This window comes from Squalius cephalus, assembly GCF_949319135.1.
Source record: "Squalius cephalus genome assembly, chromosome: 23".
NCBI classification, from domain to species: Eukaryota; Metazoa; Chordata; class Actinopteri; order Cypriniformes; family Leuciscidae; genus Squalius; species Squalius cephalus.
In genome coordinates this window covers 16,009,303-16,035,600 of record NC_137144.1, presented here as the reverse complement: position 1 = coordinate 16,035,600, position 26,298 = coordinate 16,009,303, and the positions used below count along the sequence as shown (strand labels likewise).

The 26,298-nt window shown below is 36.1% G+C and overlaps 1 protein-coding gene across 3 annotated transcripts; it reads left to right on the top strand.

Annotated features, from left to right (window-relative positions):
- Positions 1-578: 578 nt before the first annotated feature.
- On the top strand, positions 579-24,634 carry erc1a (ELKS/RAB6-interacting/CAST family member 1a). Of its 3 annotated transcripts, none has more exons than XM_079858723.1 (19): positions 579-753; positions 2,076-2,899; positions 6,180-6,557; positions 7,541-7,615; positions 8,653-8,808; positions 8,890-9,057; positions 9,137-9,304; positions 10,642-10,779; positions 10,969-11,109; positions 12,260-12,400; positions 13,210-13,403; positions 15,406-15,493; positions 15,625-15,756; positions 16,937-17,097; positions 18,628-18,775; positions 19,032-19,133; positions 19,862-19,918; positions 22,309-22,475; positions 23,940-24,634. In XM_079858723.1, exons 2-17 carry the CDS (start codon positions 2,213-2,215, stop codon positions 19,886-19,888), a joined length of 2,904 nt encoding a protein of 967 aa, XP_079714849.1. In that variant the 5' UTR covers positions 579-753; positions 2,076-2,212; the 3' UTR covers positions 19,889-19,918; positions 22,309-22,475; positions 23,940-24,634. The 3 variants fall into 3 exon arrangements, with proteins under 3 accessions (XP_079714849.1, XP_079714847.1, XP_079714848.1); XM_079858721.1 differs by lacking the exon at positions 19,862-19,918 and adding an exon at positions 13,692-13,703; XM_079858722.1 differs by lacking the exon at positions 19,862-19,918.
- The last annotated feature ends 1,664 nt before the right edge of the window (positions 24,635-26,298 follow it).

Sequence of the window (26,298 nt, the reverse complement as noted above, 5' to 3'; positions counted from 1 at the left end):
TGATTTACATGTCATCGAAAATCAGGTTTAGTACAAGTACTGAGTGTGAGTAAAGGATGACCGCTTTGTCCATTTTGTAGGAACTGTCCCTTTAAGAGGGATCAAACCCCACCAACTGGTGATTATCTCTGTTCTCTCTATCTATAAACTGACTGGGAGGTGATAAAAGTGTAGCTTAGAAATTTACATGGTTTGAGGCAGGATGACTATTCAGAGATGCAAATAAAGATAATATTATACACGTAAAGGCCATATCATGCCATATACAAGAACCAGATTGTTTTTGAAACGACCAGTAGGCCTAGATATGTTGTCCAAATTACAAAATAAAGAAATGTAAAATATTTGTTACAAATATAAATATTTAAATATTTCCAAATAGGCCTAAATATGCATAGGCTATATATTAAATATTTGATGAATAATTCTGAAAAATGTACACCACAGTAAATACTGGCAATTGAATGTCATATTTTGTTTTATATACTTATAAATATATATATTTCTATTTTTTTTATTTTTTATAAAATGACCTTCGTAGCATGGCGTTGGCATTTCAGAGGCGAGTGTTGTGAGCGCGCAGCGTAGGCGTTACGTCACTGAAGTCCTCCAGCTCTGGGAAGATGCTGGTGTATGTCTGCAAATAATAAAATCATAAAGCAATACAAAGAAAAATAGGCCGCTTCCTCTATATCACACATCTCTTGGACAGACGGTCGTTACATTTCGGATGAAATAGACCAGCCATTCAAGGTAAATAGATTTTTGGAGAGAAAAAAAAAAACCCTATTGTGGTTTATTATAAAATAGTGAATGCTCGTATATGGTTACGGTTATTTAATATCTACATATATTGATATTCAAATAGCGCTTCTCATTTACTGTCGCATTTGCTGGACAGCTATTACTAACAAAAGAGGAGGCAAATGTGTTAAGCCATGCAATGGTGGAGAAGAAGGACATTGAGGGAGGATGCTCAGGATTGTGGCTGAGCGATTGCAAGACTGGATTTTACGGTTCATTAGGTTTAGTATATCCGTAATCTAAATTGTATTAGAATTGTAGTCTGTAATTTTGCGCATTTGCAAGTCTCATTGACGGTGATGTGTGGAAATGCCGACGCTTCTGGTTGGTTTGTCAACGCTGTGAGAAGCCTTCACCTAAATAGAACAACATTATTGAATCGACAGCGATGGACATTGAATATGTGTTTAGAGTATAAATCATTAGCTGAATATCCCATAATATTGTTGTTATAGCTGTTGACATTAAATGTTTGATAACCTTGGAGTGTGAGCCTACATTAAAACCCCACCTTTCCTTCGATTCACTCATTCGGTGTGTAAATGGGAGATGCATTATTATTACATAGCTAGTGAATTATTTTTGTATATGAGAGTAATTGTACATAGCACGATTCAGATTTCTATTAAGATATAGTATAATAATAATGATATGAACAATAGTAATGTTAACGTAGAAGTGTTGTGGGGGAAAAGCTCATGTTGTTTGTTGAAACCACTGTAAAAAAATTAGCTTTATTCCCTGCCTGGAATTGATTTTTTTTTGTACATTTTAGAGGGCATTTTTAAACATGCTGTACATTTAGAATATATTGAGATATAAGTCTTAATATTAACAATCAGCTATAATTATGTCTATATAAGTACCTACTAAAGCAAATCAGTAGCTGTAAATAATGCACAATATATCATAACACAATAGACACTATTAGATCAGTGATTTTAATGTTTTTAATCATCAACCACTGCAAAACTAGCCTCTGAGACAGAGAGTACAGATATATGCCAGCTACAGGTCACTTTGGGTTTGGGTTTTGTAGGCATTACACCCATCCTAATATAGGCCTAGAATACAATTTATGGAAATACTCAGTATCAATATCAAACTCTAGATACAATTACAATTGAAAATATTTGAGGATTACCCCCACATTTGAAATGTCTGGGTCATTTTTGCCCCAATTTGATCTATGTTTTGTGGTACAGATAACATAATTATATAATATAATTTTGTGTGGTTTGAGGGGTTTGCCTTTTTATTTCATTTTACAGGCCTCCATTTGAAAGACACTGAAGACCAGCATTTGCTTGACAGATCACATTCCTCATACATGAGATGAAGATGACCTGGCCTGCCTAGTAGCACATTTCCTCAAAAAAGATTTCTTTTGGTGGGTAAATTTACCAAAATGTACGGAAGTTCACGCTCGGTGAGCAAAATGGACAGTAATCACGGCGGGGGTAGAAACAACCAGGGCAACTCGGGCCGCTCACCACGACTGCCTCGGTCACCTCGCATGGGCCACCGTCGCACCAACAGCATGGGGGGCAGCGGGGGAGGCCCAGGCGGCTCTGGAGGCAAGACGTTGTCCATGGAGAACATTCAATCTCTCAATGCCGCCTACGCCACGTCAGGGCCGATGTACATGAGCGACAACGAGGTCGCAATCGGCACCTCCCCTGACCTCCCCAAGAGTGGAGTAGCGACGGGACGCTTTGGAGGCAGCATTCCCTACGGGGTCCGGGGAACGGTCACAGGCAGCACACCTGACATGGCCATGGTGCCGGCAGTGTCGACCGACTCCATGGGCTTCGGAGGGGAGATCCATGCAGCTTCAACCGTTCCTCACTCCCTACGTCAGGCGAGGGACAACACCATCATGGAGCTCCAGGCCCAGCTCAAGGAGGTGCTGAGGGAGAACGAGCTCCTTCGGAAGGAGATCGAGGTGAAGGAGAGCAAGCTCAGCTCGTCCATGAGCTCCATCAAAAGCTTCTGGAGCCCGGAGCTGAAGAAGGAACGTGCGCTGCGCAAAGACGAGGCGTCCAAAATTGTAGTGTGGAAGGAGCAGTACCGCGCAGTGCAAGATGAGACACAGGTGGGTACATCTGGCAGGATCTGCTTGTTTTTTTAAGTATAAGTGATAATTTATTGTTTTCTGGATTGAAGCATGAGGTTAAAGGAATCTAGATTTAGTATCCTGGATCAGTACTAAAATGCACTGTTTATCTATAAAAGTGTAGTTCTACTTAGAAACAGATTTACACTGATACATTTTGGATAAGTGCGTCCCATTTCGCATACTTCTTCACTATTCTCTGCCATTTTATAAGTAGTGCAAGTACTGTGTTCACACTGAAATGCAGTGAAGTGTACTGTACTATGAGTACAGGGATGATGTACTTCATCAACCTAAAAATTGCTAAAATGGAAAAAAAAAAAAAAGTGTATAGAAATATAAAAATAAAAATAAAAAGGACAAAAGGACAACAAAAATTCAAAAATTAAAGGTATAGCGGAGGATTTTTTTACTTCCGGGTGGATCACCTATACTATTGGTCCTCCTAATTGTCAATCATTCTGGTGAATCAATCAAACTTTTCAAAAAGTGGAGAGGGCGGGTCTTATCTAAAATTCGGAAAGATCCTCCACTATACCTTTAAAATGAAAACTAAATATAAAAGTAAAAGCTAATTTAAAATAATTAAAATAAATACTATAAATATACACATATATATTATATACACACACAGGTAAATAATACTAAAATAACTGTATAAACTGTAAAATAAATACAACCTTTGGGACACAACTTATTCAACATCTCAGCACACACATATATACTATCACTATACCCATACTATTTCTGAAGTATATAATATGCATACTGTGCATATAGTATGCATATTTTAGTATGCACAGAATATATCTGCCAAAATATGCATTATACAGAGCACACTGTGCTTGATAGCGTAGTATCTGTAATATCATACATGTTTTTTCATCTTTTTGATTAATTATTCAAGATTATTATTTTTTGTTAACCAAAAAACATGCAAAATTTGGAGATTTTTATTTGAACAGGACATCGCTAGCTTAACGTGACAACAGCGTAGCATGCTACTGTTTAAAATGTTCATCTTCATAATGCGTATTGTCGTGCATGCTATCTTTAAAATAGCAAGCAGTGTACAGTATATACTCCTCAGTGTTCAGTAATCAGTGCAATAGTTTTCCATTCCAAACACTGCCCTGAAATGCATGTGTCAGGTAGAACTGACAAGCTTAAACTAGTTAAGACCAGCTATTTATAGACACGTTTTTATCGCATCAATGCATTTTCATAGATTTATAGGAGTGACTGAGAATTGAGTGATTAAAGATCCAGCTCATCTTCAAACGAGAAGGAAAAGTCTACCTCCGCTGTGAGGTGACGCTAATGGCCAATCCTGAAATGGACATCCTGGTCCTGCTGCGTGCGGCTCACTGCACAGCCTGATTCCTGCAAGCCACAATATGCTCGATGAGCAATACATCTGAGCTAATTAAGAATGAAAATCTGTTTTCAGATATTCTTTGGTCCTTTTAAATGTGCATTGAGATATTAAGACGGGTTTTGCTAGCAGTGACAGTGGCATAGTCCTCCATCTATGTTGCGTTTTAAACACTCCCTTTATTTGAATGATTAGCTTCAAACCATGATTCACTGCAACATGGCTGTCATGACAGATTCCCAGACGATGGGGCGTACAGCACTAAGCTAATGACAGCTTGGTTATTCACTAGCATAATCAGCATTATCACGCTCCTCACACCATTCGCTTGAGATTGAAACTAACACACGAATCATCAGAGCGCTCTGACTCTTAGTATGTGTTATTTGGTGATTCTTGGCAATTCGTTTTGTGCCTGTTGGGTTTAATGAGATCGCACCATTAATTATGGCACAGTTGTGTATGATTAAGAAAATGTATAATTACTGCTGTTTAGTTGCCTTTTGGCTGCCACTCAGTTTTCAACATAGTAGTTGCATCTACATGGATGAATTTGGAGTAAAGAAGAGTATACGAGATGACAAAATTAGCATACATTAATTTTTCCTTGCTACCTTTACCACTAGTGTTGAGGACAAGTGCATGATGGTTTGTAGATAAATATCTAAACTCGTAGATCACCCCAAAATGAAAATTGACACACTTGTTGTTCGAAATCTATGCGATGCTTTCTTCTGTGAAGAATTGTACTGGTTGCTCTTTAGGCCCTACACCTGGTATTAAGATGCGTTTTGGTCGATCGGATCACAAGTAGCAGAAGGAGACACATTCCCATTTACACCTGGTGTTTTAATCCGTCTCTTCTGTCCACTTTCAACCACTTCTGTCCTGATTTCTTAAAGTTGAGGATATGGGTGGGTAAACGCGGTGAGTGTGTGTTAGAAATCAGGAATGGTGAGAGAACATTGTGCTAAGTATGTTTTTCATTTTCAAACCAAACTTGGGTCTTCAGACGACAAAGTTTAAATCCTGTCTGGTTAGCGCGCTTCCCATAATTTTTACGTGTTAGCTCAGTAGGCAGAGAGTAGGCGTTCTTTGTGGCTGTTCAAATACATTCGACCTTATTCGACCGATTACACTACGAAAGCAAGCCGGTTGAATGCATTTTCGACTACCTCTGGAAGTGGTCGAAAGTGGACAAGCTCAAAACGTTTTAGACCCCGTTTAGACCTGTACTTAGCGTCATCCACTTGTGATCCGATCAACCAAAATGCATCTTAATACCAGGTGTAAACAGGGCCTTAGATGGTCAGTGAATTGGAACTACGGGTTTAAGCTTCAAAAATATTTCTATATTCAACGTAAAGTAGTTAACAATGACAACACTGATATGAACATCTTTTATGATACCTTTATGATGCTTTGAAGCCTGAAAACCCAAGTCTCTGTTAATTGTAATTGCATGGAAAAGAGCTGGATGTCACTAAAACCTTCATCATCCACATGAGCAACCGAGCGCAACATGTCAGGAGAATCTGAGCAGTTTTTACCAATTCAAGATGTAGACAGTAGTAGTTACAAATGAGATGTTTACATCTTAACTGTTCTTAGTAATTACTCATGTTACTGCTTGTATGAAAGATGATACTATAGATTGAACTGTATCCACTGATGAATAAAGAGATGGTTTCTGTGGGTGCTTTTATAAATAATATGATAATAGCTGATAAGCTATGACGTGAAGCCGATAACCTCGATTTCTTGGCTGTTAACTCTCCTTTACATCAGTTCCAAAATCTATAAACAGCCAATGTCTCTAAATTATTTCTGTTTTTAAATATTTTTGAATGAATTGTGAGTAAATGATTCTCGTGTCCATCACAGCACCTGCAGACAACCGTGCAGGCGCTGCAGGCCGAGCTGCGTATCCAGCGCGACTTGAACCAGCTCCTCCAGCCACCCGGGGAGCCGCTGGCCTGCGAGCCCAGCGAGGAGCAGGAGAGACAGGCTCGAGAGCTGTTCCTGCTCCGCCGTACCTTGGAGGAGATGGAGGTTCGCATGGAGACCCAGCGGCAGACGCTAGCTGCCCGTGATGACTCAGTCAAAAAGCTCCTGGAGATGTTGCACAGCAAGGGACCCTCGGCTAAAGCCAGTGAAGAGGACCATGAGCGCACACGACGCCTCGCAGATGCTGAGATGCACGCGCACCACCTGGAGAACCTTCTAGAACAGCGTGATAAAGAGCTAGTGGCTTTGAGAGAGGTGTGTAGTAACTCGAATTCAAAATACAAATGACAAAATATGAAAATGATATTTTAAAAACTGTTACATATGGCAAACTTTGTTTAAAAAATAGTGCAATTGTTTAAAAGCATAATTATTTTACTTATTTTTATGTCATTTGACATTAAGTCATAACTTTAATATACTATTTTATATTCACATTATTAAAACATTTTATAATAATAATGTTTAGCTCTTTACTCACAACCCTGTTACTAGATGATTTTCCACATTACAAAAAAATGTAATATGCCTTAAAAAGTTTTCTAAAATTATACACACATTTTATTTGTCTGCATTGGTAAAGCATTGGTAAAGCTTATAAGTTATTATAAGAAAAATGATTCATTCTTTATTATTTTCTTTCATTTATATATACACATGTATTACTGTTAATTGCAACCAATACACACTTTGGTGTAGTGTTGTTTTTTATTTATTTTAGATAATAATTTGATATAAGATGATATTTATATATGTTAATGTATGTTTATTTTAACAAAAATAAATTTGTTTTTTGACATTATATAGTCTGAACAGCTTGTACAATATTTAGTATGACATCCTGACGTTGACAACCAACATTTTCTGAAGGTTAAGCACCTCCTTTTACTGTACATGTGCTAAAAAAGAAAAAGGGGAAAAATACATTTTTAGTATTTTCAGGTAATACAGGGAATTAAAGCAGGAAGACTATTCTCTCTTCATTCACCATTATACAACATTCAGTCAAATAATGACGGCAGCTATTCTCCTCAAAGCACAAAAAAGTAGGATACTTAATACAACTAGATAGCAGGAGACCCTATTTGTACTTATAATGGAGTACAGCTCCTGCAATGTAATGGAAAATTCAGCCAAAACTAAACAGTGCTGCTCTCCCTCAAGGTATGATGACATATCTGAGAGCTCTATTTCTGGCACTGGTGTGAAGGAAGTGCCAACCGTGTCTTTAATTGCAGGAGCTGCATCGTCGCCTCGAGGGGACGCCAGAGACTACGAAAACCAAAGCTCTTCAGACTGTAATTGAGATGAAGGTAGTACTTTAGCTCCTATTTTAATTAATGTGTTAATCTGTTTACATACTGTACGATGGCAGGAACCACATTTTTCTTTTGACTATCAGTGCATTAAAAACACATACAAACTTTGTACTATACTATTATTAAGCTTAAAACCTTTGTGAAAAGGAAGTACTCTTTATCATACTTTTAAAAAGAAATAATATACTTTAAAATAATATATTTAAGTGTGAACTAAATTTAATGTATTTGGACACTTAATTGCAATTTCATGAAAAATGAAATGCAATTAGCTTTAACTTAAATGAAATTAAGTGAACTTTAGATTGCTTTTTTGACCCACTTAAGTAGGAGTTAAGTACATCTTTATATGTAATTTCACAATTACAAATATAGTTAAATTGACAAATAGTCCTCTCTATTGAAACTTTTATGTAATGTATTTAAATATGTAATGATATAGTTGCAAATAAGTACATTTAGATTTTAAATTAAATATTGCATAACAATACAGTTACAATTATAATCAAGTAATTTACATGTTCTTTACTATGTCAGTCAACACATCAAAATAAGTGTACAAATGGTTTAAATGCTTTAAAATGACTTGACATTAATACCTTTAATTTGACATTATTACAAAGTGCACTTTTTAACAGTGTACAAAACAAACTCTATGTACACTTAAGTGGCCTTTTATTTCAATAATATTATATTATCTGCAAATACAGTTTTAAAAAAACATACTTTTAGTGCACATTCAGTACAATAAGAGCACTTTTTCACAAGAGTAGTTCAGCAAAAAATGTCAAATTCTGTCATTATTTACTCACCCTCAGACCTGTATGATTTTCTTTCGTCTGTATATGATGTTAGGCAGGATGTACGTTTCATATAATTAAAGTAAACGGTGACCAAAAATGGCACAACAGAAAAGTAGCTTTTAAGTAAACCAAGCAACTATTGTAGTATATTCCAAGTAGCACATTCAAATTCGGCACATTTGTGATTGGTTGATATTATTGACATCAAACCTATGACGCATGTTTTAGGAGTCTCAGATCAGTTCTCTAGAGCGGGGTCTCAGGGAGCTGGAGGACCAGGTCATGATGCTTCGATCCAGTAGCATGCTCAGCTGTGAAGAACGGCAGGAGGAGGCCAAGCAGATGGAGGTCTACCGCAACCACACCAAGTTCATGAAGAACAAGGTACTGCATGCTCTGCTTTAGAAGAGCACATCAGGATTAGCCCACATATGAATAACAAATGTTCAAAATGATTTTTTCTAGATGGACCAAGTTAAGCAAGACCTTTCCAGGAAGGACACCCAGCTCCTCGGTTTGCAGACCAAGCTGGAAACCCTGACTAACCAGTTCTCTGACAGCAAACAGCATATTGAAGTGCTCAAAGAGTCTCTGACTGCCAAAGAACAACGTGCTGCTATTCTCCAGACAGAGGTAGTAGAGCACACCAGTGGTTAGTCTTCACCCATCGCACCGTCAGGTTCTCTGACTGCTGCGCACAACTGTTTTGCAGGTGGATGCTCTGAGGTTGCGTCTGGAGGAGAAGGAGACCACGTTAAACAAAAAGAGTAAGCAAATCCAGGAAATGTCTGAAGAAAAGAGCACGCTCAACGGAGAAATCCATGATCTGAAGGACATGCTGGATGTCAAGGAGCGTAAAGTCAACGTCCTTCAGAAAAAAGTGAGGGCTAGGTTCACCATTGTAAAGAGTCTTTATTTATTTTGCTTTTCATTACAGGAAACCATTGATAACAATGAACGAAATGTTCTCTTATTGCATGTGTCAGAAATGGGTCACCAATCCACTACGCTTAAGTTACAAAAGTCGTACATGCCAAACATAAAAACATACAAAACTAATGAACAATTAATACGAGGGATGCATGATATATCGACCACCATATCGGTATCAGACAATGTTCATTTTTAATGTTATCGGCCTGATAAGAAAATGTAGATGATATATTAAAGCGGATAAATAATGGATTATTTCCTTCAGATGCGCACTGTTCGACATGATGGTTTTGAATTGCTTGAAATAAGATTGGAATCACTTTGAAAAGGAAAATACGGTAAGCAAGTCTGTCCTATAGGCTTCATAAAATTATAATGAAAACATTATAATTTTGTGCTTGGGACATGGTGAGACCTTTGTTTTTGTAATCAGGCTCTTAAAAATTATATTCAAATTTGGATTTAGATTTATCCGCCAATATCGGTTAGCGGCTTTCAAATATTAAGAATTATCGGTTATCGGTATCGGGCAAAATTTTCATATCAGTGCATCCCTAATTAATACTGTTGAATTAATGAATAAAGATCCCTAGAAAATCTGATTTAAAGTTGAAAGAAAAATTATATATATATAAAAAAAAAATCGTGTCACCAATCCACAATGCTAAAAAATACTGAAGTTACAAAATCATACAGTACATGCTATCATACATTAAAAAAATACATCTACGAGAACCTAATATACAATTATACTGTTAAACTGATAGAGATTACTTCCAAAATACCATGATTTAACAATAATGTCCACCAAAATAGCACAGTTATTGCTACTGTTGTTGCATTACAGTTATTGCTACTGTAATACCATAGTAAATTAATATAGGGCTAATTACAACAATATCTGTATTCATAGTATTTTAGCATAAACAAATTATAGATTACCATTGCAGATGTTTGTTTGAGCACATCATGCATTTTTTACATTAAAATACTACATTAACTAAATATTTCAATTTCATGTCAAAATGATCCTGGTCTAAAAACATGTATCATACATGTAATTGAACATTTTTTATACTTTGACCATGAATTACTTAATGAAGTATTTTTCCCAAATAGCTGTGGGGTAAAGTGTGTCAGATGCTTTTGGGGTAAGCTGTGCCAGTGGCTCAGCTAATAGCTTTTCCTTCAAATGCAGGAAATGCTATTAAAAAATACTCTTGGAAAATGTTGAAAATTCACTACAGTAAAAATGTGGATGTATATAAAACTCCTGTGTTTCAGATTGAAAACCTGCAGGAGCAGTTGAGGGATAAAGAGAAGCAGATGAGCAGCCTTAGAGAGAGGGTGAAGTCTCTACAGACAGACACGTCTAATACAGACACAGCCCTCACTACACTGGAGGACTCACTGGCTGAGAAGGTGAGGATCACCTCCAGAGGACGCTATAACACTCCACCAGACTACAGGACTAAACGTTGGTGCGCGTCCAAATGGCATCGGCACGGTCGTAATCTGGAGTCGGAACATCTGTGCTTAGTTATAAACATTTCATGTTCGTTGTATATGCTGTATTCTTGGCGCTGTGTTAATGTGTACACTTCTGAACAGGAACGTATTATTGAGCGTCTGAAGGAGCAACGTGACCGCGAGGAGCGCGAGAAAGCAGAGGAGCTGGACAGCAGTAAAAAAGAGCTGAGGGAGTTAAAGGAGAAAGTCAGCATTCTGCAGGGAGATCTGTCAGACCGAGAGGTTAGAGATCAACAACCAGTCCTGAAAGAGGACAAGAAATGCCATTAAAAGCACATTACATGATTATGATCTTTTTTAGAATAACATGCACCTTTGAATTGGGCACAAAACACCACACAAAACAATGTAATTTATCTTTTGTCATGTAGAAATATTTTAGGTTAAATTTAGAGAGAGCAAAATTGCTTAAGATACTAAAACTTTATTCAAGATATATTCTATGAAAACAAGCTTATTTTTCTTACCCCACTGGCAAATAGATTATAACAAAATAAAGTTTATGCTTAAAGTGAGAAAATATTATTGGACAATGAGGCTGAGAAACTTAATTCAAGATCTATTCTCTGAAAGCAAGTTTTAATATCATGCAATTTTGCTGTCAAGTAAATCTTAAAATATTTAATATTAAACAAATAAAACACTAATAAAACTCAGATATTTTCTGAAACACGTTTTGTCACAATTTTTGCATCTCAAGTAAATCTGTTGCAATGCAATTTTTGGATTACTTTTAGTTTTTATTAATATTTTGAATTTTGAGCTTTTATTTTAAGTTTTCATTTTGATTTTAGTTACATTTTTAGTAATTTTATGTGCTTTTTAAAAAATATGACTATTTATGTTTATCTTTTTTTTACTTTTCATTTTAGTTCTTTTTATTTATATCCAGTAAGTAATTTTAGTGTTTCAATTTCAACTTTTTTCAGTAAGTTGCCAAGGCAACAAGTCTAATATTTGTTTAGTTTAAGTTTTTCATGTTATATTTATATTTCAATATTTAAATTGACAATTTTTTTTATATGTTTAGTCTTAGTTAACAATAATAACCTGCTATGTTGTTTTAAGGATTTTTAGTTTGTTTGTTTTTTACTCAAAAACAATACAAATTACTGATTAAGAATAATTTGTTATGAAATGAAGTCAGTCCTGATTTCTCTATTATGTGTAATACAATTTTATAAAGATTTTAAAAAGAGAAATCTGCTCATATAAGTAAGGTGGTCAACCTCGAAACATACTTAAAAGTTCCAAAGCATGTATCCTATGTGACAGGTTGAGTGCCTATCATGCCATGAGCTTCTAAAGGTACATGTATACTAAAAGTGTAAGTTGTACACCTTGTATATCTCAATGCTAAGTTTGATTTCAGACTTCTCTGCTGGACCTCAAAGAGCATGCATCGTCACTGGCCTCATCTGGCCTGAAGAAAGACTCCAAACTGAAAAGCCTGGAGATCGCCCTCGAGCAGAGGAGGGAGGAATGCACTAAGCTCGAGAACCAACTGAAGAAGGTGAGCGAGAGCGTCCTAATTTGCTGGACCTCAATATTTGCATACTATCCACTTGTAAAAGATTGCTAAAAGATTATAATATTATGTTAGAAAAAAAAAAGTTCTTTAAATGGGATACTTTTTACAAATGCGATTTCCTGGCATGGATAAGTCTTAAAAAGGTCATGGAAATGAGCAAAATAAAATAAATTAGTAAAATTTTTTGCTCTTCTGTAAAATATTTATGTGGCCAGATATTGTTGAGAAAAATTGTAGAGTAAACATATACTGAAAACGTTTAAACAGATATAATCATTTAAAGGGATTCAACCCAAAAATGAAAATGCTCACCCTTGTCTAGTTGAAAATCAAACAGCTTCAGTTCCCATGAAATTGTATGGACAAAAACAAACAAACAATGGAAGTCAATGGGAACCGAAACAGTTTGGTTTTCAACTTCAAAATATCTTCTTTTGTGTTCTGCAGAAGAAATGAAGGCATAAAGGTTTGGAATGACATTAGGGTGAGTAAATAATGACAGGATTTTCATTTTCGGGTGAACTATCCCTTTAAATCTGTTTATTCAAAAGATTGGTACATTATATACTTAAATGAAATTCCACCCAGCAGTCTAAAACTTATTAAAAACTGGAAAGGTCAGGGAAATACTTTGGTAGAAAATATAGGAACACAGTGCATAGAACAATTATGTGAATTGAAACGAAGCCATTGTAAACTACAAAGGACAAACAAATGGGAGAGTAAGCACGGACTTATATATTTGAGTTTGTGTAAGTTGTGGGTGTGTTTATATCACATTCATCTATTAGGTCCAGAGTGCCGCAGCCAATGCACAGGCCAACACAGAGATATCTGAGCGGATTTCTTCACTCGAGGCTGATGTGGCCAGACACAGAGAGGACTCCGCCAAAGCCCAGGCTGAAGTCGATCGTCTATTAGACATCCTGCGTCAGATGGAGAACGAGAAGAACGACAAGGACAGAAAAATCAGTGAGCTGGAGAGGTCAGTCTATTTCCCCTGCTCACCATGGTTTGCTCTCACTTCTTTTTTAAATGCGATTATCTTTTTTCATTGGTGTAGCAGTCAAAACATGTTACGTCTTTGTCCATTTTTGCTGCCGTGTTTAAGCATCACCGTCAAAACGTTTTCCGTGTCTGCGTTTGACGAGGCTGATGTTTTGACTGGGCTTCTTTCCCCCCTTTGAGTTGTGTGTTGAAACACTGATCAAGTATTTTTTTCTGCTTTTTGTCTCCCTCTTTTTCACTTTTTCACCTGGAAATGTGTACCTAGTGTGGCTTCCAGGTTAGTAGATACATGTGTACTTCCACACACATAAATGGACCAAGTCCTCACGAATTAAAGTTTAAACCTGTTAAAGACCCCATGAAATAAAAGTCAACTGCTAGTAAAACCTTAAAATTTTAAATGACAAAAATAGCTTTTAGACATACGAATTAAAAATGTACAGATTGTTTTTTCTTGGGATGCACCTATCTTACAATTTTGGCTGATCATTATTTTCATGTTATGACTGACAACCGATAAATTCAATACTATTTTGTCTAAATAAATTAAAAATAAAACACTAAAAACTTAAATCAGTCATTTTAAATGCTACAAGTGAATTTGGGAATCCAAAAATTATAACGTGCAGTATGAAAATGTATATTCATTTTGAGATTTGCTAAAGATTATTCTGTATCCCTAATTTGTAATTTCCAATCACATGATCTCTAAAATTAACTAGAAAGTAGCAAATCATAGATCATAGTTGACATAAATAAAGCCTTTTGCCATTTTCGAATAAAATGATGAGCCCTTCAAATATGTCCCATGGAAAGTTGCGTTCATCAAGCGATTTCATGAGGTTTTAAAGGCACACTATGCAAGATTTGTACCTTAAAGGAACACTCCACCGTTTTTTCATATTAAACTATGTTATTCCCTTAACTAAGACGAGTTGATACATATCTCTCTCGTCTCAGTGCGTGCACTCAATCGCTCTGACACTCAATCGACACTTTGATAGCACTTAGCTTAGCCTAGTTCATTCATTAGGGACCAAACAGAGATGAAGCTAGAAGCGACCAAACACCTCCACGGTTTCCCTATTTAAATACAGTTACACGAGTAGTTACACGACCAAGTATGGTGACACAAAATAAAACGTGGCGCTTTTCTAAGCGGGTAAAAAGGATAACTATAATGTATTGCGGAATAGCACTTGGGACTCGGAAGCACTTCGACTCGGCGCAGTAAAATTGGATCCTAATGAATGAACTGGGCTAAGCTAAGTGCTATCAAAGTGTCGCCGCGCGCCAGAGCGATTGAGTGCATGCACTGAGACGAGAGAGATATGTATCAACTCGTCTTAGTTAAGGGAATAACATAGTTTAATATGAAAAAACGGTGGAGAGTTCCTTTAATATAACAGCTTAGAAATAATTTTGATGGTAAATGAACTCGTAGTAGTGCGAATCATCCCGATAGCAATGCTGGTTTGAGAGGTGGCGTTCCGACAAATCTCGCGAGAATCACGACTTTCTTTACGGCACAGCGGCACATACATCAACAACATATGAAGCAGCCTCTATGGAAGACACTAGCATGCATTTCAGACGTGAGTCATGGCAGAGTCGATGAAGAAAACGAAGAAAGCGCGGTCGGAAGAGTGCAGAGACGGCTCTGCGTGAGTGGTATTTACGACACAGCGACTTGGTTGCTGTTTGAGAAAAACAGAAACTGCATAGTGTGCCTTTAAGTGCAAAAAAGTATTTTACTCCTCCATATAATCACTGTTTTAGCTTTATGAAGAGTACAAGGAAGTTATTATACATGTGATCAGGCTTGGTGATATTTATTGATCAATAAAAAAACAGCTCTTTTTTAGAGCTATTAGATAGTTAGTGTTATAAACCCCTCTGCCCCAAAACTCTTAAACTCTTCATTTTACTATTAAACCCAAGAGAGTTCCTCTCACAACCACTTAATGTTTATATTTCAGGCAAATGAAAGAGCAGAGTAAGAAGTCCTCTGTCAAACACAAGGAGCCACCAGGGAAGGGCAGAAATGTCAACGATGGCCCACAGCAGGTGAGACGTACAGAGGGATAGTTATGACAGCTTTGGCATAAGCTCCTTTGTTTTGACATGTCCCTGTATATTTCCAAAACTGTCAAACTCTGCTGGTGTGCTTATGATGAGCTGAGCCTTGTCTACCCCAGGAGTCCCTGCGGCAGAAGGCAGAGCGCATCGAGGAGCTGGAGGAGGCTCTCAGAGAGAGCGTTCAAATGACTGCCGAGAGGGAGATGGTTCTGGCACAGGAGGAGGCCGCACGGACCCACCAGGAGAAACAGGTCAACACTACAGTGCTTACTAGAAAAATCACAAATGCTCAGAATTGACTAGTAAATGTGTAACGTGAATAACTAGTTGACTATTTCTTTTAAAACTATTTTTAGCCATCTTAAAAATGCTCTTGACACAAGATGCTCAAAATAGCAGCGAGTCGTGACGCAGTTATCAAAGACGTCTATCTGCATGTGTATGTGGAGATGGTGCTTTTAAGGGGATGAATTTAAAGACAACTTCTCTGAGAGTGTTTTACCATGAAAACTGTGTGTGTGAGAGGGTGGGGGTTCAAAACAACTAAAAATCAAGATATTTCTTATTAGATTTTTTTTTCTCCTATGAGGAAGCCAGCTTTTATTAAAGTGTGATTTCAAGACCTAGAAAAGTCATGTATATTAAAAAAATCTTAAAACTCCATGGGCATTTTTATAATTGCAAAATTTTCAAGTTATGCCAAGCTCTAAAATATTTTATTAGGATAAGAAAACCAAAAGTGGGATTTACATCCATACATTCTGGATTCCCTCGTTGGAGAAACCATCTCATACCAGGTTAAGTTGGTCAAGCTAGTTTTTGGAACATGGTAGCCAGTTTCTTGATGGTCTAATGTAGTCTACCAGCACTAACAAGCTTGACCAAGATGTTCAACCAGGTCAAACTGTGTCCCACTAGCCTATGGGCCATCTAGACCAGCTAGAAAACATTTAATACCACCAAAAGCCAGATTTACCAGGATTTTCTAATCAAATCAAAACATTTAGGATCAGTTTCAGGATCAGTCAATGCTTAATGTTTTTTGCATTTGGTCATAATATGTTAGTTAAGGTGCGGTCACATTAAGAAAAAAGTCACAAGGAAGTCACTTTCAAACCAAGCAAAATTTTGTTGGTCAAAATGGTGAATTTATGTGATGCGTGATCTCAGATAACAGATTACTCTAAATTGTAATGTAGAAACATGCATTTTCTGTAAAGCTGCTTTGAAACAATATGTATTATGAAAAGCACTATATAAAGAACAGTGAATTTAATTGAAATATGAATCGTCCTCACGCAACATTCCTAATTGATTCCTAAATAACATTTCCCAAACATCGGTTACAACAGGGACTGCATCTTTAGTCAGTCTGTGAAGTACAGAATAAACAATAATGAATGAGTTACCTTTTGATGATTTCTTAAAAAGATGGAAGAGTTACTTGGAGCGATGGAGAAGGTGAAGCTGGAGCTTGAGTCCATGAAGGCCAAGATGTCGTCCACCCAACAGTCTCTGGCTGAGAAAGAAGCTCATCTGACCACACTGAGGGCAGAGAGGAGGCGACATCTGGAGGAAGTGCTGGAGATGAAGTACGTTACCAACTTTCTTTTTACATCTTGCCATAACGGTGCTTGCAAAAGTCTGAAAACTTCAGTAAAGACTGAAAAAACGAACAGGGTTTGTGAACATTTTGTGAATTTGCAACAGTCACCTGCAGAACCTTCTTTTACATAGGTTAGACATCCAAAACAAACTGTTCCTTAATGACTTTATCCTGTTTTATACATCAGTACATCAAGACAGTGATTAAATGACCAACTTTACGACCAATGCTAGTTTACATAGTTTCATGTATCTGAGCACAGTGTGAGCTCACTGACTGTCCGAGTTCTTCCGTTATAATCCATAAAGCTGTCTAGAAAGCAGTATAAATCTCTTATTTACACTGTATCTAGTTTAGTTGCCTCACTCGCTTGTAGTCTTGTAGCACTTCTAAAAAGTAAAGGTTCCAAAACTGATGAAACATTTTGGGTTCCCCAAAGAAACTTTCAGTGAACCATTTTTTCTTAGTGTAAAGAAAATCATTTCTAATTAATAATTTAAAGCACTATTTTCCACTAAAAGAACCCTTTGTGCAATGGAAAGGTTCCATGGATGTTAAAGGTTCTTCATAGGACCATCAATGATAATAAAGAACCTGTATTGGATGTTAGACCATCTACAATAAAAATGAGTGTTGTATTGATTTGATACTGTGGGATTTGACCTATTGGTTATCAAAATGATAACTTAGTTGCAATCATTATCTTCATTATTTATTCACTAATTGAAACTTTAAACTTAATCTACTCATGCATTCGAGTCCCTCTTAGTCATGCATCAACGTACAATATAATATGCAGGAACAGCAACAAACAGCATATTGTAAAGATTTAAAGAATATTGTATCGTCCTCTGCCTTTCATGCAGGAGACACATTTGTGTTATGCAATGAACTTAAGAGGATCTAAATTGCTTTCCAGATCAGATATTTAAATCATTAAATAACCATCTTTTTCATCAGACTTCATTTTGAGGTCACTTTGGCAAGCTGTAGTGTTAATAATATAAATCAGTTAATACAGAGTAAACAGAGATAAACATCATGACAGAAAAATAGGCTGTAAAATTTGAGTGAGTATATGTTTTTCATACCATCATAAATGCAGAGGATGATTCATTCTGCACGTGGCTTGTTCTGCTTGCTATTTCTGTCTTCATACTTCAGCCGTGCTCCTGGGAATCTATAGAAAAACTGAGAATAAACAAGCTATTTCTGTCTTTATGAGACAATTACGCACAGTCATTTTGACAAAATCCATTTTCCACAGAGATGTTTTGTACTTGTGAAAGCAAACCTCCTTTAACCTGCTCTGTTGAGTTTAGCAAGCCACCTGGTCATTGTCAATGTGATCAGTTGCTTTGAAGAGCATTTCCACATTACTTCCATAAAGTGCTGTTTGACATTAGGCTTCGACTTCTAATCATTTCAACCAGGTATATAGATATAGATATAGATATGTTTTTAATTTAGTCAACGAAAAACTATTTGTATAACTTTAAACAATTGTAATTCACAGACAGGAGGCTCTGCTGGCAGCCATAAGTGAGAAAGATGCTAACATAGCCTTGCTTGAGCTGTCTTCATCCAAAAAAAAGAAGACACAAGAGGAAGTGGCTCAGCTGCGGAGGGAGAAAGATCGTTTGGTGCAGCAACTCAAACAGCAGGTACGGACTGCGTCACAAGGCTCAAAGCGTATCTGTTTGTCCTCAAGGTCAAGTTGTTTGTTTGCTCAACTTAAAAGGCCTAGACAAAATACATCTTTGTTTTGACTGGTGGGTTTCTGAATGCAAACAAGGTCTATTGATGTGCTTGTTTTAATTGATATATTCTTGACCTCTAATCAACCCCCCTAACCTTTTGCTTTCATCCGTTTCCACCCCCCTTTCTTTCCTTACATCTGTGCCTCCTCTTTTCTCCTAGACACAGAATCGCATGAAGCTCATGGCGAATAATTACGACGATGGCTACTTGAAAACGCCACCTGACCAGACTAACCACAAGCCTCCAAAATCACCCGATCAGGTCACAATCCGGTCCTCTACAAACATCAGAAAAGTGTTAAAGGGACGGTTCACCCCAAAATGAAAATCCTGTCATCATTTACTCACCTTCACGACATTCCAAACCCATATAACAACATGAGAAAATGATGACAAAATATTCATTTTTGGGTGAACTGTTCCTTTAATAAAATGGTGTACTCCTGTCATCTGCTTTTTTTTTTCTTCAGTGGAAATTCAAAATGGCTGAATATGAAATAGTTGTACCTTTGCTGTATTTTGCTTATCTCATATTCATAGGAGCTTAATCTTAACAGCAAGCCAAAGAAAGACAAATTGGAGGTGTGGGCAGTTTCATACATGTTAATAAAATATTAATATTAGAAACTGAGTTGGAAACGGACGCTCCATTGTCCATTTCCATTGCAGTCGCGTTATCGTAATTGAAATGGAGCTGCCCTCATCTCCAACGCAGACGCCATCATTTCCTTTTTACTGCCTTCATATTGATCATAACTTCTCAACCCTATGGATTTTATTCTTATTCATGACTGTAGAAATCGCCCCTAAGCGCAGATCCAGGATCAGTTTCCCTTAAACTTCACAAAACAATAATAACATCAAATACGCTGAAAGCTGATCCTGCGTCTGCGCTTACGGGTCACTTCTACTTGGATATATTCGCATACTAACCTGATCTTTTTTCCCATGCTGCACTTGGCTAAAACCCTGCCATCTCTTAACCAATAGGATGATGAGGAGGGCATTTGGGCATAGCCTCACTGGCAGCCATTTTGTTTTAGAAGGGTGAGCATTTCTTTGATGGACATGTAAAAGCCAATCTCAGCTGCCCTGTTCCTCCCCATGTGACATCAAACCCTGCCTGTCTCGCTGTGCCTGTTTGAGATTATTGACCATGTCATAGCAGTGCAAACATGCTTCTTAGGTTTCCAGTGGGAAGTTTTTTAAATAGCAAATATTTGAGCCCTTTTTTAATATCTCAAAGGTTATTTGTTTTGATATAAAACCTACATAACTTATTTATAATTGCACTGCTATGAAATAGTCTACAAATCTCATTCCCTCTGGTTTTGTTTTTTCCCCTCCTTTTTTTAAGCCTGTTATCTCTATGTATGGTTTTGTGGTTAATCATAATCCCAGATGCTGCATTAAGACTATGAAGTTTCCACACTCTCTTTGCCCTCACCAGATTCAATTCCCCCTCTTCCTCCCAAAAACAAACAACAAAAAACAAAAAAAAATTGTTAAGCATGCTAAGCACTTTTTTTTTTAATTATCAGGGTTACAAAGTCAATAAAATTAAACAAATACAAAATACAAAAAAAAAAAATCTGTATATAAACTGGTAAGAAAATGTCCAGTACAAAGTTAAATATGTTTTTTTTACAAATATGAAATAATGTACATACCTGTACACAGTGAGGTTTGAGACCACATTGAGGATCTATGATTCAAAATGTAATTTATATCTGGAAACAAACAAAGTTTATGCATTTGGTGTACTAAATATTCATAAATTCTGAAATGTATTCAGCAAGGATCCATTAAATTGATCTAAAATGACAGTAAAGACTTATAATGTTACAAAAGATTTTTATTTAAAATAATAGTTTTAAACATTGATAATGAGAAGAAATGTTTCTTGAGCACCAATCCGCATATTGCACATTTTTCTGTAATTAATCACACCTAACATTAAAATGTAAAATATATATTTTTACATTGTAATACATAATTTCACTATGAATCTCCAAATTAATGTAGAGACAACATAAAGATGGTACATTTAACTGTTTAATGGCATCTTTTTATAAAGTACTATGAATGAAGCCAATACCAATACTGCTACTGACATAAATTTTGACCCATATAATACATAACAAATAAGGTTATGATGACACCAACTTTTTACCAGTGAAATTTCACAATTCTCGATTCTAATTTTTATACCACAACAAAACTACTAGCCTACCTTATATAAAGTTTAAAAAATTTTTAAAGACAAGTAAACAGTCAGTAATAAGAACAAATATACAAATTACAAGCAATAGCGCAAATTAATAGAATCAAACAAAGATATAAATTAAATAAACAGTGCTTTAAGATTTTCAGACAGGTCTAACAGTAATATTCAGAAATTAAATAATCAAATGTAAAATATGACTGCATAGTCTTTACTGTGTAAATTAAATATAGATAAATCCTTATTAAAGCTAGAAAAGTTATTCAGTCAAGAGCAGTGATTTAATCTTTGTCTTCTGTTGTTTGATTTACATTAATGACACAACGCGGATCTGACACATTAGAGTTTATCCAAACTCTTTACATTGTTTTGACACGTTTTAACTAATTGAAGACTTACAAGGATACTTGCCAAATATGACATTTTGACATAATTTTGTATGTTTCTGTCCGTTCTAGCACGATAAGACACAAAAGAGAACTCAAATCTGTCTGTGAAGCGGATTTTTGTGCGCGTTTCGGGTGTCGTATATGTATGTATGTACAGTTTTTAGCTGACACAAACAACCGTTAACCAACCCTTAACTATTAACTGACAAGATTTGATAGCTGAATTATTATTCAATTAAATGAATGGGTGAGTGCCTTTGAACAGCACTGTGTTTGAGTGAGTTTTAATTATTGAAATCCCTGCAGGCATTATTAAATATCATATTAATTTGAGTTGGTCTAGCTAGAGGAGATTACTGCACATGCCAGTTTGCTGTCAGTTTACAGAGACATCAACTAAATAAATGAGGACTGCTCATTACTTTTTATCAGTATTTAACTAAACCAATGTTCTCTGGAAGTTAGGTATGACCCAGAATGAGGGAAGTTATCAACAAATAAACTAAAATCACATTAAGAGACAACGTAATGACATACATGGTTCCTTTTTACAGCCATAAACAAAAAACTGTCACAATAATATAATGAAATTAAACTACATGAAATCGTAGGGTTTTGGGGTAATGTCTTGTCTTGTCATGTCTAAAAAGCATGTGTTTGCATGCCGAAATATGTCTTTTCAAAGCACCGTGCTGATAGAAATGATGTGCTTGCATTGAACAAGATCAGCCCCAGCAAGCTAAAGTTTGCAGACGCATGAGAACAGACTATCTGTTTCCCACAATCCTTAGTTCTGTGGTAGTGACAGTCTCTCTGCTCTGTAGATAAGATCTGGGCGGAGAGCTACAGTGCACAGGAGCTCTACACTGGCCACCTGATTATCCCGTACAACCACCCCAAAACCCTTTACTTACAGAATCAACTCAGCACACATCTCATCACACCAGTTACCCAGGACCCACCGTCAGTGACGACACACACATTTTCACAGGTAACATTATATAAAATGATATGATGTATTTTTTATGCATCCTGTAATTTATCATATATGTTTTCTAAAATTTGCAATGTAAATCTGAAAGTAATATAATTGAATTATGTCATGTCAGACCTACTTAAGCCGCTTTTCCGAACGATTCTAAGAACGGTAAGGAACAGTTCCAGTTATATTTCCACTTGAGCCTGGGACAGCACTGCAAGATTACAAACCTTTCTCGGCCTGGAATTCTGAAGTGACGTCGGCACTCAGGATTGGTCAATGTCTGTTGCCTGACTGCCATTTTCTCTGTAGCTGGCCAATCGCAATTTGATAAAAGTAAACAAGTTAATAATAAAATTATCCTCCATAACGCGGTCGCTATTTATATCTCATATCATCTGTACACTCTTACGTTACCAACTCAATGACTGACGCATTTGTATTACATTCCAAAAAACTCCAGCTGGGCCGGATCGTCCAGAAATGGAACTGTTAAACAATGAGAACGGTTTGGCCCGACGGTGGAAAAGCGGCTTAAGAGTACTTTTATAATTTTCTAGGTGTCCATAAGTCAATCAAAAAACGTTTGTTACGGCTTATAATTATGGACAGGCTATTTCCGCAACAACAACAAAATATTCTTTGGTATAATCTAACTAACAGCATAAAAAGTTGAGATACTAAGTCAAAAATATGTCAAAAACTGACAAAAAGTTGAAAATGACAAAAAAAAAATGTAAACCATAAGTCGAAATTTTGACAAAACGTTGAAATTGAAATAAACAGTTATAAGTACGACAAAAAATTCCATTCATAATTATGACATCTCGTAAAAAGTTGAGATACTAAGTCAAAATTATGACAAAAACTATTGACAAAAAATTTGACAAAAAAAAAAAAAAAAAAAAAAAATCTGTAAAATGTTGAAATTGAGATAAAGAAAATATCCATTCATAACTGACATCTCATAATTTTGAAAGTGTATCTCATAATTATGAGATAATTATAACCTAGTATCTCGATTTCGACTTTTTTGTCGCATAATTATGTATAAATTCGACTTTTTATGATTTACCAAAACTTTGATTTTTTATATAGCGGAAATGGGCTTCTGATGTGATGGAGAATTTTTTTAAAAAATGTTAATTTAATATAATTAATTATTTAAAAAAAACCTATGCAATAATTTTTTTTTTTAAGTAATCATGCCCTGACCTGAACACAAAATTCATTACAAGGAATTATTTTAAATACAAAAATATTATTATTTTGTATTTTGTATGTATTTGTATTTTGTAAATATTGTTTATTGAAATATTATTTGATATTACAAATATCAGGCAGATTATTTGCAATGAACATAATCAATATTCACACGAAAGTTAAAATATTTCAAATGAAAACTCTACTGGTATCAAAACGTGTTGCATATGATATGATTTGATTCACAAGCTTGTAATTCTTTTTGGGTTTTAGTGGGAGCCTGGGATGGTGAGTCAGTGTGGAGCTGCAGTTAGGATCCTTGGACCCTGCACTGGACCTCCAGAACCTAACTGGCCCTGATCGAACCCTCCAGCTTCCTCCACTGTCTCTCTGCCCTCACCTCTCACCTGAACTAAACCGGAGCCCTCAAAGAGTCTGTAACAGTCTGTAGTCTTAATACTGGTGCAGCATTGAAAATATGCAGTGTTAGTTGAGTCGTGAATGCAATTTTAATTTCGTTCTCTTGATATGTCATCATGGTTGAGTAAAAAAAAAACTAATTTAGAATGTTAACCTGATCAATGGGTGGTGCTATATAAACATAACTGAATGCCAAACTGTCGTTAAACAATTAAAAAAGTGTTATGCTAATTTAACTGCACTCAGTATTAAGACTATTGGACCCTCGATCTATTCTGCGTTTAGGTAGCGTCTTGCACTGGTTATACTTCATTGGATGACCCTTCCCCTTTACCGAAAACCTATAGGACACCTTCAAGAGCATGATGTAAACATTTATAGATAGTGATGTCTATTTGTCACACCTGACGCCAAGTCGGTGGAAAAAAATCAGGTTCTATATGTCCTTTAATTCCAATTAACAGCTGCTACATGGAATAGACATAAAATAAATATGAAAACAGTTTGCAGTGCTCATGAAGGAGTCATCGAGGGGTTTGCGCAAGAAAGTACAGTTCTCGCTTACTGAGACTATAGTTGTTTTCTAGCAGCTCTTAGACAGGACATTGTAGGCTCCCAAATATCTTCATATCATATCCTGATAACCAGTTTCTGAGAGCTCATTGCTGGTTTTATGTACTCTCATAAACATGGATATCATTGTGTGTCTCTCTCTCTCTCAAAGTGGATTTTTTTATGTTGCATTTGTGGCCTATTGTCTTCGTGTATTAAAATTACAATAAAAGATGGATAGTCCACTAAAAAAAGAAAAGACAAAACAATTAAAAAGAAAACAAGAGATGATCAAATCAGACAAAAGACACGGGTATGGGTGTTCTGAATTTGTATAAATGTGTATGTATATAAATATGTATTATCAGTGTTTTCACTCTCTGAAGTTTTCTTTTACTGTTTGTGTTGGGATATACATTCTGGACCAATGAAATTTAACAGTGGGCGTGGCTACAGCAACTTTTAGTTTTCTGACATTTTCAAAAATGTAGATGTCCGGTTTACAAAAGCTTTAAAGGGGTGGTTGATTATGATTTCACTTTTCTAACTTTAGTTAGTGTGTAATGTTGCTGTTTAAGCATAAACAACATCTGTAAAGTTACAACGCTCAAAGTTCAAAGCAAAGGGAGATATTTTCTTTTAAAGAAATTGCTTTTTAAGGACTACAACAAACGGCTGGTAAGGACTACAGACATTCCTCCCGGGTTAGTGATATCACCAACCCTAAAATTTACATAAACCCCACCCCCGGGAACGCGATTTATAGATTATCATAACAGAATATGCTAATCAATGAGTAGAAGATAACTACACATAAACTACATAAATTCATCAACTAACCATTCAGAAATGTCCTGTTGCATTCTACGTCGTCACTTCTTCTCGAGTCTCTCCATCATTGTCTGACTCCGGTTTGAACATAAAATGCTTAAGTTTTTGAAATGTTCAGTGCTTGTCTGTGTGAGGTAAAAGGACATAAGCTGTTGAAGCTCCGCCCCCCTGTGCCGGGAGCAGCAGCTCATTTGCATTTAAAGGGACAGACACAAAAACGGTGCGTTTTTGCTCACCCTCAAAAAGTGACAATTTTAACATGCTATATAAAAATATCTGTTGGGTATGTTGAGCTAAAACTTCACATACACACTCTGGGGACATCAAAGACTTATTTTACATCTTGTTAAAAGGGCATTATACCACCCCTTTAAATGCTTTATTTTGAGATATTTTGAGCTGTTGTGCAGCAGTGGCCAAGGTTTCCTTTCAAGCAAATGGAATAGAGAAGAAATTCAGAAATTAAAATGATTTGTATGTTCTACTCTGTACAATATACACTCTGTGTCCCACGGTGAAAAAGTCATTGATTGGCAGAGTAACTAAACATCTGTTTTAAATCACAGCTGACTTAACGTGGACTACATGTCATGTTCTATTCATTTGGAGCTTAAAAAATTGCCTACACTAAATTTCCACCCACCCTGTCATCTTATCGCTACAGCAGTAGTTCACCCCAAAATTAATATTCTGTAATTATTTCGACTTTTTGTGAGAATAAGTTTAATGCTATGTGATCTCTCATACTGCAAGTCTGACACCATCACTGATCCCACAATTTGATTTGTCATATTTATTACATTACAATTAGTGTAATTTCAGACTTTAA